Raw genomic sequence first — 18,536 nt, 5'->3', positions numbered from 1 at the left:
ACACACGTAAGGGGCAGATTTATCAATTGTGAGTTTGGAACTTAATACATAAAATCTCACCCATGTTCAGTTCATTCCCAGTGGCAGCCTTCCTATTCTCTGAGCATGTGTGTAACTAGATCCTGTCTCCTGTTCTGAGCTACACATGCCCACCAGCCAATCAGAAGCGGATCTGGCAGAGGGGAGGGAATGAAACACATGTGCAGTATGAAGCAAGGAGGGAAAGGAAGGGAGAATACCTTTTTAGAGATGGCTGCCTGTTCTAGAAAATGTGAAGTAACTGTGACTGAGTAAATATGTGATTAGGTGAGCCAAAAGTGTGGCGTTTTTACTAAACAAGGAGGACTATTGGGCAGTATGCTTTTTACATTTTGACTTGCATTTTCCTTTAAGCTCTAAACTAACATTTTGATAAATCTGTCCCTTATAGTATTAAAATACCCCAAAGCATACCCCCCAACTGTCCCGCTTTTCGCGGGACAGTCCCGGTTTTTACAGCGCATCCCGCTGTCCCGGATTGTTCAATGAATGTCCCGCATTACGAAAATGCAGAACATTCATTAAACTATCCAGGCCGGCGAAATGCGCTGGCTGCAGCCAAGCGCTCCGGCTCCGGCTCTGTCTAGTCCTCCGGCTCCTGCTCCTTATGTGGCTCCTTCTACGGCGGCGACAGGCCCTTTTATAAGGTTGCGCCCGTGTGTACGTGCGACGTCACACGTATGCACGGGGCGCAACCTTATAAAAGGGCCTGTCGCCGCCGTAGAAGGAGCCGCATAAGGAGCAGGAGCCACAAGAAGCAGCAGCATCTATGGGGGGCACAGTGTATGGGGGGCATTTACTATTGGAGGTACTCTCTATGGGGCAATTGGGGGCTACTGTGTATGGGGGGCTACTGTGTATGGGGGACTACTGTGTATGGGGGACTACTGTGTATGGGGGGACTTTTACTATTGGAGGTACACTCTATGGGGCAATTGGGGGCTACTGTGTATGGGGGGCACAGTGTATGGGGGGCATTTACTATTGGAGGTACTCTCTATGGGGCAATTGGGGGCTACTGTGTATGGGGGGGCTACTGTGTATAGGGGGCTACTGTGTATGGGGGGCTACTGTGTATGGGGACTTTTACTATTGGAGGTACTCTCTATGGGGCAATTGGGGGCTACTGTGTATGGGGGGCACAGTGTATGGGGGGTATTTACTATTGGAGGTACTCTCTATGGGGCAATTGGGGGCTACTGTGTATGGGGGGTATTTACTATTGGAGGTACTCTCTATGGGGCAATTGGGGGCTACTGTGTATGGGGGGTATTTACTATTGGAGGTACTCTCTATGGGGCAATCGGGGGACACTGTGTATGGAGGACACTGTGTATGGGGGGCTACTGTGTATGGGGGGCATTTAAAAATGAATTTTAAAAATGGGGTGTGGTCAAAAAGTGGGCGTGGTCAAACAATTTGCTGCGCTACGCGCACCAAGTCTTTTTGTCCCTCTTTTAATTTTTCAAATGTTGGGAGGTATGCCCAAAGATGAGGCATCAGATTTGCTAAGGCTTTATTCCCTACTATGTACAGACCAATCACTGTTTCATTCCAAGCTTTCCAAACACTTGGCTGTTCTGCTTCCCACCCTATGCTTGTTTTTATAACTTTTACATCTGAAATACTGGTATTGTCTGGCTCCCAAAGCTATTGCCTAAAGGTCATTGTTATTCATGACTTCGTTTTTGGCGCTAAGAAGCGCTGACAGAGCCAAAGAGCCAGTTTATCCAGCCTGCCTTCTTCTGCACTGTAACCCTGGAAACGGAATGTCCCTGTCACTTGACAAGGAAGTTCTTGGCGAAATACTCATGCTCGAAATCAAAGCCCAGCTTCGGAAGCGCGGCCTCATGGGTAATGTAGTTCTTTGCCACAGGTGCATTTCTACAGGATACCGTTTTGGGCTTTAACATATTGGTGGTGCCTACAAATATACTCACTGCCCGAGTCGTACAGCGAAGAGGCGCCCAGTTTTTCTGAAGTGCGAGAAAGAAGAGCGGATTTTCTTTTCTTCTGGGGGAAAAAGAACTACAATCCCCATAATTCCGTGCGTGCAGGCTTCCAGGCGTGTTGTATGCAGCTGCTGAAAAGGGAAAAAGCAGAAAATAAATAGCATCAGAGACAGGGAGAAAGGAGCTTTAGTCTGACTACTGAATGCATTATGTGCAAATCGTGCAGCTGCTGACAACATGGCTGTGGAAGGTAAGTGATGCCAATTAATATTTGCATTTTGTCTTTAAATGGAACGTCTTGTCAGCTGCAAAATGGGTCCTGTCCTGTGCAGTGACTGATGGGGAAGGCTGCCTTGGCAGCAGGGGATGCTGGGAAAGTCTCACTGATCTAATACACTGCTTTGTTTATCCCAGTGTGTGGATTCTGCAGAACCTCTTGGAAGCCTGAGGCATAAGGGTTACCCCCTGTGCATTATTTTACAGGACTGGCCGGTAATAATGATGTTTGATGCCAATGTTTTCAATAGGGAAAAAACAAAACTATAAAAAGGCAGGAATTTATTTCCTGGAAAGGTGGCAACCCTATGTGGGATTCTCTTTAATCGTGATTAATATTTAACATACATCACAAAAAGATGAAATACTTTTTCACCATAGGAATTGCCAGCGGCTGCTGTGGTACCAGGAATCTTAATACTGCCGCTTCTACAATGAGTAACATGGTATTGCACCTTATGTAATACATGTTTAATTTGTAATATTATGTAATATGTAATTAAAATTACTTATGTAATAAAATGCACTAAGTTTGCTGTGGAGCAGTAACCTATAGTGACCAATAAGGTTTTTGCTTTTAAACAGGTGACCAGTAAATTCTACCTGCTGATTTTTTACATAGTTACACAGTTAAGTTGGGTTAAAAAATACCCATTACCCCAGTTCAACCATTCTAAGTAAACCCAGCACACACATATACAGACCCATACTGACCTATCTATCCCCTCACATACAGACCCACACTGACCTATCTATCCACTCACATACAGACCCATACTGACCTATCTATCCACTCACATACAGACCCACACTGACCTATCTATCCACTCACATACAGACCCACACTGACCTATCTATACACTCACATACAGACCCACACTGACCCATCTATACACTCACATACAGACCCACACTGACCCATCTATCCACTCACATACATAAACTATATGTACCAACATCAACACTGGTTGCTATGGGTTACTGCTTCAGGGCAAACTTATTGCCTTTATTACATAACCACATAAGTATTTTCACTAGGTACCAAATGGAATTGCAGCTTGCACTGTACTTCCATTTAGTGACCCATGGTATTGCCACTATTACAACGGTCACATTTAAGACAGCAAGTGCAAAACACTAAAATGTGTGAAAACTTTATGCACATCGATGCTATTCATACTGTGGGGGATTAGCTCTTTAGGTAGAAGCGGCAGCTACTTTCACACAGGTAAGAGACAGGTACACAGGGGTTAGAGCTGAATTTTGGTGTGAGTTTATTTAACACAGCAGGCTTGACAGAAATAAAAGTAAAAGTTCATACAGCTGATATCCCAAATACAACCCAAAAGTAGCGGTCTTGCTGAAACTGAAAACTGCCCTTCCCAGGGACACACACAGCCACACTTGGGCAGAATAAGCCAATATAGGGAAATGCAGGTTACACTCACAGTCTTTTGTAGGATTCCTGTGCTTTCTCAGAAGCGGCTGCACTTCAGTCCCTCAGTCTTTAGGGCAGCATATAGTAGCTGGGCCTTGCTACTAAGCCATCAACCTCTGTGGATAAATATTCCTCCGACTCCCAGAGGTAACTATACAGAAACAGTTCCCAACACACTGCCAAACACACTTTTCCCCAAACTGCAATTCCAGTGTCTCACCTCTCTCCCAGAACAGAGCAGACACTACCCTTGGAGCACCTTTAAACTACAGGTGAGGCTAATCAGCCCTCACAGCTGCACAGACCTTTAATTTCACATCCATCTGTGCTGCTTCATAGAGGATTCTGGGAGGGATATACTTTCCTTCTATGATTTTCCCAACCATGCTACAATACTTGCACCTATGCATGCTCCTTGGCAACTTGTAACAAATGTACCCCTTAAGCCTGATGCAAGGGAACCCTAAAATTACTATTATCCAGGACCTAGTGGCAATTCCAAGGTTCCCGTAAAGGGGTGGTTCACCTTCATGTTAACTTTTAACATGAAGGTGCCTGTATGTTACCCAACCACTCAGATTGTAAGCTCTACGGGGCAGGGACCTCCTTCCTACTGTGTCTCATACCACATGGCACTTATATATATATACATATATGTACTTATTGTATTTATTTATTATATCACTTGTCCTCCCTGTGTGTAATTTTGTATTCTGTAAGACTGTACAGCGCTGCATACCCTTGTGGCGCTTTATAAATAAAGTTATACATACATACATACTTTTAGTATGTCATAGAATGGCCTATTCTTAGCATGCTTTCAATTTGTTTTTATTTTTAATTTTTATAGTTATTGAATTATTTGACTAACTCTTCTGACTCTAGCTTCAAAATGGGGGTCACTGATCAACAGTTTTTATTTGTTTCAATGCAAAATTTTGATGGGTTGCTATGGGTTACTAGACCCGGAGCAAAATTCTGCCCCTGACATTTTATATTTGATGATGTTTCATTCACAAGGTGTCGTATTGGAGCTCAAGTTTTATTGCTACTTTATTGCATTGTAAAATTTTATTGCTATAGGTGCCAAATGGTGTTGTCAGCCAGTTGAGTCTGATGGATTTCCAACTAGTAGCATAGTCAATAGATTACACTTGTAGTGCAACTGCATGGTAAATAGCATTTCTCCTAAGTTTCAGATTGTCACGCTTGGCATGGTATTGTCACTAGGCAATGGCCACACAGTCAGTGCAGAAGTGACTAACTTATATATAATAGTTGGCTCCAGCATGGCTAGATGTACACAATCATATCAGCAGTTTATAAGTGCCCGGAGATTAAGCTATGTGTTCCTTGGCTGCTGTCAGTTTTTAATACATAGTGCAAACTTCTGTCAGCGATGCAATAAAAATAACTGTTTTCTGCCCACGTGTCTTGAAAGGCAGCAGTGTGAATGTGTACAGGAAATTCCAGTTCTTTCTTTTGTTTTATTTTTACAGCCCAATGTATTATGTGGTTTAACAAACCAAAACGAAAAGTCAAAGCAGAATGTTAAAGGTGTGGGTAGTCTTTCTCCTCCATAGTCATATTACATTTTAATAATGCACTAAAGCTATACATGCTCAGTTTATATTGTTGTTTATTGTCGTCACTTTTTCATCGCAACTCAACAATAGGAAAGTGGCAGGTGATACAGCTAATACAGTATGTACTCAGATAGTTATTCAGCATGGTAAATATTAAACTACCAGGCCAAAACTGGCTATGAATAGTCATTTTAAGCTGAACTGGGGTGACTTTGTGGGAGCAGCATTAACTGTGAGCCTAGGATATCAGTGGTCAATGCAGTTAGTAGCTGTCCAATCACTGTTGTGAGCCTAATGCATTTATGGTGCCTATAGTAGCAGTGGGAGGATAATAGCCTCTGGGAAGGGACTGGGGCTGTGGGATAGCAGGTATAGTAGGGAGAGATGGTGCCTATAGTAGCAGTGGGGGGATAATAGCCTCTGGGAAGGGACTGGGGCTGTGGGATAGCAGGTATAGTAGGGAGAGATGGTGCCTATAGTAGCAGTGGGGGCATAATAGCCTCTGGGAAGGGACTGTGGCTGTGGGATAGCAGGTATAGTAGGGAGAGATGGTGCCTATAGTAGCAGTGGGATAATAGCCTCTGGGAAGGGACTGGGGCTGTGGGATAGCAGGTATAGTAGGGAGAGATGGTGCCTATAGTAGCAGTGGGGGGGATAATAGCCTCTGGGAAGGGACTGTGGCTGTGGGATAGCAGGTATAGTAGGGAGAGATGGTGCCTATAGTAGCAGTGGGATAATAGCCTCTGGGAAGCGACTGAAGCTGGGGGATAGCAGGTATAGTAGGGAGAGATGGTGCCTATAGTAGCAGTGGGATAATAGCCTCTGGGAAGGGACTGGGGCTGTGGGATAGCAGGTATAATAGGGAGAGATGGTGCCTATAGTAGCAGTGGGGGGATAATAGCCTCTGGGAAGGGACTGTGGCTGTGGGATAGCAGGTATAGTAGGGAGAGATGGTGCCTATAGTAGCAGTGGGGGGATAATAGCCTCTGGGAAGGGACTGAGGCTGTGGGAAAGCAGGTATAGTAGGGAGAGATGGTGCCTATAGTAGCAGTGGGGGGATAATAGCCTCTGGGAAGGGACTGGGGCTGTGGGATAGCAGGTATAGTAGGGAGAGATGGTACCTATAGTAGCAGTGGGGGTATAATAGCCTCTGGGAAGGGACTGAGGCTGGGGGATAGCAGGTATAGTAGGGAGAGATGGGACATTCGAAACAATGTAACACAAGACTGACCTTTGCAACATTGTTTAAAAAGCAAAAACCAGGAGTTGCTTAAAATTATTTTCGGGTTGAAATGCACATAGCATGGTGCTATTCCTGAGTGCTAAGCCAAGTGTCATTTTGGAATGAGGAAGGAATTCTTTGTCGCCTTTGAAGCAGGTTTGAAAGGAGTGAGTGGGGAGAGTTTGGTATCCTGATCGTGAGAAAAGGCTACAATGGTGCTGTTGTTTGAAATGTAATATAAGTTGTAATAAGTAATAATGCTGCGCCGGACTCCCTGCAAAAAATCTTTGAAGGGCCCAACACGCACCTACCCTGCCCTCCCTCTGCCTGCCAGCCTGCTGGTGCCCCCTGCTCCCTGGCCTCTTGTGCCTGTAGGTAAGAGAGCGGCTGGGGAGGGGGGATTCCTCTATAGTATCTGATATTTATGGGGCAGTTTCATAAAGGTGATGTGAAAAGCAGTGCAAACTTCCCATGGAAGATTTATTACATTGTTGTAAAGAAATACTAAGTACATATTTGACGTTAAATGAATGTTTATAAATATTCCATTAACCCTGTAACTCCAGATAGTGTCAGTCAGTGGCTACTAAAGCCAATAAAGCACTGACTGGCTCTGCAGCACTGACTAGGTTGTGCTTGCAGATTCTATTAGTGTCTTTAAGAATGGCTGATTGTTATTATTATTGGATGATTTCTTAAACAAGCACCATATACAGGGCTATAGCGATCTCAAGATCCACAGTTACTTAAGTATAGATATGTTTATGTATATTTTTATATATATATGCGAGTGTAAAAATAGTCCTCTAATACAGCGTTTTTCAACCACTGTTCCGCGGCACACTAGTGTGCCGCGAGATGTTGCCTGGTGTGCCGTAGGCAGGGCACCAATGTACTAGGGGGCACTGCTCTTGGCACCAATGTACTAGGGGGGCACTGCTGCTGGGTACCAATGTACTAGGGGGGCACTGCTCTTGGCACCAATGTACTAGGGGGCACTGCTGCTGGGCACAGAGTTAAATTTTTTAACATTTTCTAATGGTGGTGTGCCTCGTGATTTTTTTCATGAAACAAGTGTGCCTTTGCCCAAAAAAGGTTGAAAAACACTGCTCTAATAGATCTATCTATCTATCTATCTATCTATCTATCTATCATCTATCTATCTATCTATCTATCTATCTGCCTATCTATCATCTATCTATCTATCTATCTATCTATCTATCTATCTATCTATCTATCTATCTATCTGCCTATCTATCATCTATCATCTATCTATCTATCTATCTATCTATCTATCTGCCTATCATCTATCTATCTATCTATCATCTATCTATCAATCTATCTATATATCTATCTTCCCTCTGGGTTATTTGGAGGGGTTAAACTTGATGGAACTTTGCCTTTTGTTCAACCCATATTAAAGGGGAAATCCGGCTTCCAAACCAAAAATCACTGTTCCTATATTTTTATAACCTGAAATCCAGCTGCAAAGCAGTTCTTTTCTTTCTGCAACATATGAAGTCCTGGCAGGGGAGGAGGGACCGAAACACCCATGTTACAAATTGTAACAACTTCTCCACAGCTTACAGACAGCATGCAGGAACTACATGATCCACAATGCAATGCACCGTGATGTTCCTTTCTTTATTGACATCACGTCTGCAAGGAATTGTGGGATGGGGAGGATGCAGACTGAGGGCAGTCGGCTACTGTTACAAATTATTTGAGTCACAAAGTAGTCAGCCAGATCAGCAGGGGAACAGGGGGCGGGGCTTAGGTTAATAGTTTGGGTGGCGTTCCCCTTTAACTAGAGTGTATGAAACTATTTAACTTTGCCTTTCTTTATATGGGATGTCAGCCTAAGAATAAAATGTTACAAATATTCCATGGTTTCAAAATTATGTGTGAATGTAATTGCTTTTGAAAGCAGTGTGTGTAAGTTCCTTGCTGTTTCCTGCCCTAGCGCTGAGGGACAGAACAGTTGACTTTTGCAACATTGAATGAACATTCAGAGCCATAAGCAGAAGAAAGGTCAAGCAAATACTGTTTTCCATAGCAATTACATTTACAATTGTAAATTAAAACCTTTAATAATTCGTCATGAAAGGTTGCATGGAATGACATTTTCTGTTATTAAAGTGATACTGACACAATAAAACTACTTTTTGCATGTACATAAAAAGTTACCTGGAATGGGACCTGTTATCCAGAATGCTCGGGACCTGGGGTTTTCCAGATAAGGGGTCTTTCCATAATTCAGATCTCCTACCTTAAGTCTGCTAATAAAATTATTTAAACAGTAATTAAACCCAATAGGATTGTTCTGCCCCCAATAAGGGGTAATTATATCTTAGTTGGGATCAAGTACAGGTACTGTTTTATTATTACAGAGAAAAGGGAATCATTTAACCATTAAATAAACCCAATAGGGCTGTTCTGCCCCCAATAAGGGGTAATTATATCTTAGTACAGGTACAGGTATGGGATCCCTCATCCGGAAACCCGTTATCCAGAAAGCTCCGAATTACGGAATGCCCGTCTCCCATAGAATCCATTTTAATCAAATAATTCAAAATTTTAAAACTGATTTCCCTTTTCTCTGTAGTAATAAAACAGAACCTTGTAATTGGTCCCAACTAAGATACAAATAATCCTTATTGGATGCAAAACAATCCTATTGGATTTAATTGCAGTTTTATTGATTCTTTGGTAGACTTAAGGTATGGAGATCCAAATTACGGAAAGACCCCTTATCCGGAATACCCTTGGTCCCGAGCATTCTGGATAACGGGTCCTATACCTGTACTGTTTTATTATTACAGAGAAAAGGGAATCATTTAACCATTAAATAAACCCAATAGGGCTGTTCTGCCCCCAATAAGGGGTAATTATATCTTAGTTGGGCTCAAGTACAGGTACTGTTTTATTATTACAGAGAAAAGGGAATCATTTAACCATGAAATAAACCCAATAGGGCTTTTCTGCCCCCAATAAGGGGTAATTATATCTTAGTTGGGATCAAGTACAGGTACTGTTTTATTATTACAGAAAAAAAGGAAACCATTTTTAAAAATGTGCGTTGTTTGAAATGGAGTCTATGGGAGATGGCCTTTCCGTAATTCTGAACTTTCTGGATAATGGGTTTCCGGAAAAGGGGTCCGATACCTGTACTAAAATTACTGTATACCACTGAAGTGTCTTGATTTATGGGTTTCTCATATTACATTTTGCTTCAGACAGACTATCCTCATTTGGGGTTTATTTGGTGTATATTGTAGGAACAGTAAAGGTAATGCTGATACTTTGGAGCCTTTATTTTAGGATGATGCAATTTGGCACTTCCAGAATCCTGTCGGACAGACAGCAAATAAAATGTATATAGCCGTGGAATAAATAGCTGGGCAGAACTGCAAACATAAATGCACAAAGAGTGATAGTTACATCCTATATCGCTGGGATGTAACTATCACTCTTTGTTCAGAATTTTTGGCAGACTGCGAAGACTGGCAAAGCAGATCAGCAAATGGCAATAATGTGACTAGTTTTATTACTGTTAAGCTGTTATCCAGAATTAATTTTAAGCAAATTATTCTGATTTTAAAAAAGATTTCCCTTTTCTCTGTAATAATAACAACACAGTACCTTGTACTTGATAGTAACTAAGCCACATGAATCCATTTTGTGGCCAAACAATCCTGTTGGGTTTATTTAATGTTTAAATGATTTTTAGCATATTTAAGGGAAGATCCCAAGTCCCAAGCATTCTGATACTAGATACCTGTGCGGCATCCAAACTGGAGTAGAGGAACCAAATGTTTTGGCTGCCTCACACCCAGTCCCGCAGTGTACAGAAGCTGGAAATATTTGGTTTATCTGCTCCAAATAAATAATTGCTCCAAATAAAATCATAGTTTTACTAATGTGATTTGTATTTGTTGATATGCTTTTTAAGCCACATGTCTGTGGCACGTACACAAACTTCCTGAATACTTTTGTATTCCTAAACCTACTTGAATTGTATATTATATATAATGTGTACTTAGGGCAGAGCAGAGACCCTATACAGAGTCTGACTGGGCCACCGGGGCATGGGGAATAAACCCAGTGGGCCCCCGGCCCTTGTTGGCCCCAGCAGCCCAGACTGGCCCCCTGGCTGAAGGTGTCCCTCCCCTGACGTGGCACTTATGCACGCTCAGGGGAGGAAGTCAGGTGTTGGCCCCTGTGGGGGGTTAGGAAGGTGCAGTGCGGGCCCGTGCGGGGGACGTGGACAGGGCACCCAGGGAGGTGCGGGGCCCCTGAGGCAGCAGCCCCGGTGGGCCCTGCACCCCCCAGTCCGACCCTGACCCTATATGCTGGGACCAATGGGTCCTTTTGCTTTTCCAGGGCTTTTCTTTCTAGCTCATACACCAGATGCCATGGCAGTAGCCTTATTCTGCATGCTCAGTGGCCAAACATTGATATCTTGGCTCCTGTGAAGGTACCCACTGGGCTATATTACCTGGGCTGGAGGGCTGGAATTGGGTGCAGTCTGGAAACTCGTAACATAGCCCAACCTTCCAGAGAATTTGCCACCTGTTCTCCCTGTATATTGATACAGATACATATATAGGTAAGGTGGTCAGTGCCTTCCATGTGGAGTCCTGTATTGCTGCATAGATGAAACACCTATGCTAGGTAAAACTTAAAATAACTGCAACCAATTTTTAAGGATAAGTAAGAGTTTTCTTTAAAAATCCCCCAAAATTACTCTGAACAGGTCCCAGAATAATATACTTTTCTCCCTACATGCAGATTTATTTTGTTTCTCTGTTGCAAGCCGCTGAACTGCAGTTCTCTTACTGACTTCCTTGTCTAGTGAGAAGCTCCTCCCCCTTTTGCTTTCTGAGACCTCCTTATCTCTACAACTATGAAGACCTGAAAGAGGTGCCTACTAGGCATGCTCATTACCTCTGCTCCAACTAGAGGGGATGTAAAGGCGAATAAAAATATTGCTTGTACTGCTCCTTAACCTAAAAAGAAGTATATTTGCAATGTACTTTTATTAGAAATTTTGTTCAGTTTATTTAAAGCTGCGCACAGGAACACTTTCTCTGCTGGCTGGCCAGAAAATCATCAGTGCTGCTCTGCATTCAGAAAAGCAGGGGTTGTTTCTTCCTGAGATTAGCCTCAATGATAGCCTCTACATCCCCTTTAAAATCAACCAGGCATACTCAGATGGCACCACTTTGAACTCATCATAGTTGGATAGAGAAGGAAGGATTAGAAATCAAAGGAAGGAGGAGCTTCATGTTAGACAAGGAAGTCAGTAAAAGAGCTGTAGTTGACCTGGCTGTAATAGAGAAACAAAATAAATCTGGATGTAGGGAGAAAGGTATGTTCTGCGAGCTGTACAGAGTAATTTTAGGTTTAGGTATTCTGTAAAGGGGGGTTAACATAGAGATTTGCTTTTAATATCTTTTACTGTCATTACAACAACATTGTAATGACATTAAAAAATATTGCTTCATAACAAAAGAATAGGCTGGGGCAGGCTGTGCACACACTCCCCTATCACTTACCATAACACTGTAATGTTGTTTTCTAAGTCTTTTGTTAAAGGAGAAGGAAAGGTAAAAACTCAGTAAGCTTTATCAGAAAGGTCTATGTAAATACAGCCATAAGCACTTACAGTAATGCTGCACTGAGTCCTCTATCAAAAGATACAGGATTTCTTGTCTGTTTGTTTTCCTCTGCCAGAGACACGCAGCTGTCTCCTCTCTCCCCTCTCCTGCTCCCCCTCCCTCAAGAATGCTAAGAACTTACCCCCCTCTTAGGAATGTGTGATCTGAGCCAATCAGCAGGAAGCTTCCTCATAGTCTTACAAACTGAGCATGTACACTGGTCTTGGTCTTGGTGCAGGAGTGAGGCATTATGGGAACTTCCTTTACAGAGCTCAGCGGTTTTTTTTCTATGAGACTTCTGATCACCTGAACAGGAGAAATATGGGGAGACTTAAGGGCACTACTAAGAGAACTGAAGGTATGCCTGCAGCTTGAGATTAACTCTTTACTAGCCTTTCCTTCTCCTTTAAATCAGCAAAGAGGTGCCCTACTGTGTAATTGTAATCATATGCCACAACTATGCCAGCCTAAGTAATCCCCTGTACTGGGTACAGTACTGCAGGAACAGTCCCATGATTTTCATCATAGCCTCTATAGAGATATATCCTTCATTTGTTCCAGCATATTTCCCTATACTATACCTTCTACTATCTGCAGCATTGTGCTTAGTTCTCTAAGGGGCAATATAAAACTATACTCACATAGGTATTCCCCTGTGCTAAGCACAATTCTACTGTAAATTGTTTAGGGGCCCTGTCAGGTAAACTTACCCTGTTAATAGGGTTTCATAGAGAAAAGCAATGCTTTGGAGAATGTAACTGAAATGAAAGTGGATGTATGGATAGCAGTGATATTGGAGAACATGGCGTGTGATTCTCATTAGATGAGAGATTGTGTTTCCTGTAACAATCACAGTCTATTGTTGGCCTTAGGTAATATACAGTAATAATGTGCTATTTTTATACATTTAGACATTTTTCTCCCAAAGAGTCAGATCATATTTCTGAATTTGATTGTTCTGTGGTTTCTTGGTAAATTGCAAACGCTGTATTGAATATAGACATATGAGATTATGGCCAGTACAAGTGCACAGAGCAAGGCTTAGATGGTTAAAGAAAATTGGCTCTTGCTTTTGGGGAATATGTATATTCCGCAGCCATAGTATCTTCCCAGAGGCTATTATCCCCCCACTGCTACTATAGGCACCATCTCTCCCTACTATACCTGCTATCCCACAGCCAAAGTCCCTTCCCAGAGGCTATTATCCCCCCACTGCTACTATAGGCACCATCTCTCCCTACTATACCTGCTATCCCACAGCCACAGTCCCTTCCCAGAGGCTATTATCCCCCCACTGCTACTATAGGCACCATCTCTCCCTACTATACCTGCTATCCCACAGCCACAGTCCCTTCCCAGAGGCTATTATCCCCCCACTGCTACTATAGGCACCATCTCTCCCTACTATACCTGCTATCCCACAGCCCCAGTCCCTTCCCAGAGGCTAATATCCCCCCACTGCTACTATAGGCACCATCTCTGCCTACTATACCTGCTATCCCCCAGCCCCAGTCCCTTCCCAGAGGCTATTATCCCCCCACTGCTACTATAGGCACCATCTCTCCCTACTATACCTGCTATCCCACAGCCCCAGTCCCTTCCCAGAGGCTATTATCCCCCCACTGCTACTATAGGCACCATCTCTCCCTACTATACCTGCTATCCCACAGCCCCAGTCCCTTCCCAGAGTCTATTATCCCCCCACTGCTACTCTAGGCACCATCTCTCCCTACTATACCTGCTATCCCACAGCCCCAGTCCTTTCCCATAGGCTATTATCCCCCCACTGCTACTCTAGGCACCATCTCTCCCTACTATACCTGCTATCCCACAGCCCCAGTCCCTTCCCAGAGGCTATTATCCCACTGCTACTATAGGCACCATCTCTCCCTACTATACCTGCTATCCCACAGCCACAGTCCCTTCCCAGAGGCTATTATCCCCCCACTGCTACTATAGGCACCATCTCTCCCTACTATACCTGCTATCCCACAGCCACAGTCCCTTCCCAGAGGCTATTATCCCCCCACTGCTACTCTAGGCACCATCTCTCCCTACTATACCTGCTATCCCACAGCCACAGTCCCTTCCCAGAGGCTATTATCCCACTGCTACTATAGGCACCATCTCTCCCTACTATACCTGCTATCCCACAGCCACAGTCCCTTCCCAGAGGCTATTATCCCACTGCTACTATAGGCACCATCTCTCCCTACTATACCTGCTATCCCACAGCCACAGTCCCTACCCAGAGGCTATTATCCCACTGCTACTATAGGCACCATCTCTCCCTACTATACCTGCTATCCCACAGCCACAGTCCCTTCCCAGAGGCTATTATCCCCCCACTGCTACTATAGGCACCATCTCTCCCTACTATACCTGCTATCCCACAGCCCCAGTCCCTTCCCAGAGGCTATTATCCCCCCACTGCTACTATAGGCACCATCTCTCCCTACTATACCTGCTATCCCACAGCCCCAGTCCCTTCCCAGAGACTATTATCCCACTGCTACTCTAGGCACCATCTCTGCCTGCTATACCTGCTATCCCACAGCCACAGTCCCTTCCCAGAGGCTATTATCCCACTGCTACTATAGGCACCATCTCTGCCTGCTATACCTGCTATCCCACAGCCACAGTCCCCTTTGAGAGGCTAGGTGCTATAGGTACTGCTGTGCCTTAACAGCAGAGGTTCCCAAACTGTAGACTTAGGGAATAATGCATCCACTATAATAAAATACTAGGATATTAGTAGTCCCTGACAAGTTTGATTACCATTGTAGGGCAGAATATTCCAGTGCTTTAATTCATTTTATGGGACTACAGAGTGACTTTTAATATTATCATATGTTAAAATTGGTGTAGATATGTTTTTTTTTTAAATGAAAGAAGATTAGAGGCCTATTACTCATGGGCATGTTGTTGTGGAAAGGTGTTGGGCATGTTATTGCTGTGTTATGGAAAGTGCTTTTAGTTTCCTGAATATGTCTATCTTGATTTTTAAATACTGAATAGTAATGATTTCTTCTAAAATAGGAGCTTGTGCATTTCTCTGTTAGTTCTGATTTATTCATATGTATATATCTTATAGATATGTTAATCTGGAATCAAGTTAGGCTGAAATCTCAGTTTTTCTATGATGCCTGAGTAGCATTTGCCAGCATTTATCTCCCTCTCCCAACCAGGCTCCTGTTCCCTCGTTGCTCTGCCTTTTCATCTCCATCTGATGTGTATTTGGAAACACAAATTGGAAGATGACACACCTTTCAGTATCTGTGCTTTTCAGCTGTTTTCGAGTGAAAGAAGTTTTAATCACGAGGGTGATGAATTGTGTTGGAGCAGCAGAAAAGTTAAATGAATGGAAATTCAGCATATTCTCGGCGCACTTGTAGAGCTCTCTCATGGAATTAATGAGATTGTATAATGAAGTCTCTCTGTGTCGGAGAGAGCTGGGATTCTCAAGTGGTGCCTAGTTCAGTAGAACCATCCTCTGCCTCATATGCAGGTGCTGCACAAATGCGCTTTGGGGTCAATAACGGTTATTTTGGTTAACTGTTTCATTAACTTTCTCCGTTATGCCTTTAGGCTAATGCCATATGAAGCGTATGGCACATATTTGCGGCAAGCCAGAAAACACAGCAGCTCTCTCCTCTCTTCTGCTCCCCCCTCCCTCAAGAATGCTAAGAACACCCCCCCCTTAGGAATGTGCATCTGAGCCAATCAGCAGGAAGCTGACTCATAGTCTTACAAACTGAGCATGTACAGCAATCTTGGTCTTGGTGTAGGAGCGTGGCATTATGGGAATTTTCTTTAGAGAGTTTTTTTTTCCTATGAGGCTTCTGATCATCTGAACAGGAGAAATATGGGGAGACTTAAGGGCACTATTGAGACAACTGAAGGTATGCCTGCAGCTTGAGAATAACTCTTTATTAGCCTTTCCTTCTCCTTTAGAAGGAACATGCAGGCACATGTAGCCAATATCCATATACAAACGTGAGACTTTGCATTGCACCATGTGCTTCATGTGGCATTAGCTTTATATCCTCTTACTAGGGATGGACTGAATCCACTATTTTTGGATTTGGTTGAACCCCAGATCCTTTGAACCGAATCCTAATTTGCATATGCAAATTTGAAAGAGAACCGCACGTGCATCACACAGCAAAAACTTTTCAACTTTCATGTTTATATGACAAAAACTCACGTGATTTTAAGGATTCGGATTCCGTTCACCCAGGAGCTTGGATCCGAATCCTGCTGAAAAACGGCAAATCTTGGATGAATCCCAAACCGAATCCTGGATTTGGTGCATCCCAAGCTCTTACTGTATAGCAGTGATCCCCAACCAGTGGCTTGTGAGTAACATGTTACTCCCCAACCCCTTGGATGTTGCTCCCAGTGGCCTCAAAGCAGGTGCTTATTTTTAAATTCTTGGCTTGGAGGCATAAAAACCTGGTGTATTGCCAAACATATCCTCCTGTAGGCTGCCAGACCACTTAGGAGCTACCAATAGCCAATGATAGCCCATAATAGACACCCCCAGAACATTTTTGCATGCTTGCGTTGCTCTCCAACTTTTTTTTATTTTTGAATGTGGCTCATGGGTAAAAAAGGTTGGGGATCCCTGCTGTATAGTATTGAATAATACAGGCATGGGATCCGTTATCTAAAAACTTGTTATCCAGAAAGCACTGAATTATGGGAAGGCCATCTTCCATAGACTTCATTTTAATCAAATAACTTTTAAAATTTTAAAACACTTGTACTTGATGCCAACTACTCAGTCACACTTACTGCACATTTTCTAGAACAGGCAGCCATCTCTAAAAAGGTATACTCCCTTCCTTTCCCTTCTTGCTTCATACTGCACATGTGTTTCATTCCCTCCCCCCTCTCCCCTCTGCCAGATCCGCTTCTGATTGGCTGCTGGGCATGTGTAGCTCAGAACAGGAGACAGGATCAAGTTACACACATGCTCAGAGAATAGGAAGGCTGCCGCTGGCACCTACAGGAAGGGGAGAGAGATTTCAGTGATGTCACTGTAGGCGTAACACTGCTGTAGGCTGCCAGCACCATTTTTAGAGATCAGCAGGGATCTGGGAATTTAGATATGCAGTAAGTACTTAAAGGAGAAGGAAAGGCAAAATCTATTAAGCACACTATTAAATAGTACTACTATTGCTGTGTAAAAACGCTATATTCCTGGCTTGCCTAATGAAAGAATTACAGAGATACACATACTAGAACTTACATATTTGTTTCAGTGAACGGCGCCGCCATCTTATCCAGCGTGTCTGTATGGGCTGAAAAGCACAAGCCAGCCTCCCCGCTCCTGTCACAAAGATTCTGCAGCTCCACAAACCCCCCGCACCTGCCACAAACCCCCGCTCCTGTCACAAACCCACGCCGCTGCAGCACCTGCCCGCCCCCCCCTCCGCTTCCCTGCTTGTCACACAGTTCGGCGACGCTGCGTCGCCATGGCAACCGGACGCCTCTGCCCTCTGCGCATGTGCCACCTACAGTTTCCCGGTCCTACAGTCAAGGGGGAAGCGATGCATTATGGGAATCTTCTTTATACAGCTTAGCGTTTTTTCTCAGTGTTTGGCTTGAGATGTTCTGAACAGGAGAAGTATGGGGAGACTATGGGGCACTATTGAGACAACTGAAGTTATGCCTGCATTTCAAGATTAACTCTTTAATAGCCTTTCCTTCTCCTTTAAAAAGAATGCCTTTAGACTTACTTTTAATTTATCTTAACCTTTCATTGTCCTTTGATTCATGTTTAAATAATTTTTTTAGTAGACTAAATCCATACACGCACCAAAATCTCATACAAAACCTTGAGACCACCTCAAAACCACAAGACAAGTCTTGTCTCGTTGATCATGCAGGACAAAAGGATTGGGTGTCGTTTAAGGAGCCCAAGCAATAGCTGTGTTTAGGGCTGAATCATCAGATAGGGGTAAAATCCCTATTGTTCTTACCTCCATATCTGACGATTCAGCCCCAAACATAAGTGGAGGGTACGAATGATATTTCCTGCAAGCAATGATTGCGGGAATTATTACACATTAGTGCCACCTAGAACAATATACAGTATTTCTTTTGCAGAAAGCATTATCATACCTAAGTAAAGAGCCCTAGAAGCTTTCTCTGTTTGCTTAAGATAGCAGCTGCCATTTTAAATAGCTTCCTGTTTGCAGTCTAGCCCTTATAACAGATCACACATTCCTAAGGGAGGGGGGGTGGCAGTTGTTAGCATTCTTATGGGAGGGGGGAGCAGGAGATGGGAGAGAGGAGAGAACTGTGCAGACTCTGGCCTTGGAATTAAGGATTTTTCTGAGAGTAAGTCAGACACCT

The 18,536-nt window shown here is 43.5% G+C and overlaps 1 protein-coding gene across 3 annotated transcripts in view; it reads left to right on the top strand.

The window, feature by feature from the left end:
- Positions 1-2,117: 2,117 nt before the first annotated feature.
- samd12 (sterile alpha motif domain containing 12) overlaps positions 2,118-18,536 on the top strand; it is a 342,219-nt gene continuing 325,800 nt past the window's right edge. For all 3 annotated transcript variants that reach the window (XM_018095171.2, XM_031904178.1, XM_031904177.1), the window contains exon 1: positions 2,118-2,241. In XM_018095171.2, coding sequence (XP_017950660.2) covers positions 2,229-2,241 — 13 coding nt within the window. In that variant the 5' untranslated portion in view covers positions 2,118-2,228. The remainder of the gene's footprint in view (positions 2,242-18,536) is intronic.

Source organism: Xenopus tropicalis, chromosome 6 (genome assembly GCF_000004195.4).
Source record: "Xenopus tropicalis strain Nigerian chromosome 6, UCB_Xtro_10.0, whole genome shotgun sequence".
NCBI lineage: Eukaryota > Metazoa > Chordata > Amphibia > Anura > Pipidae > Xenopus > Xenopus tropicalis.
This window is presented reverse-complemented; position numbering and strand designations above follow the sequence as displayed.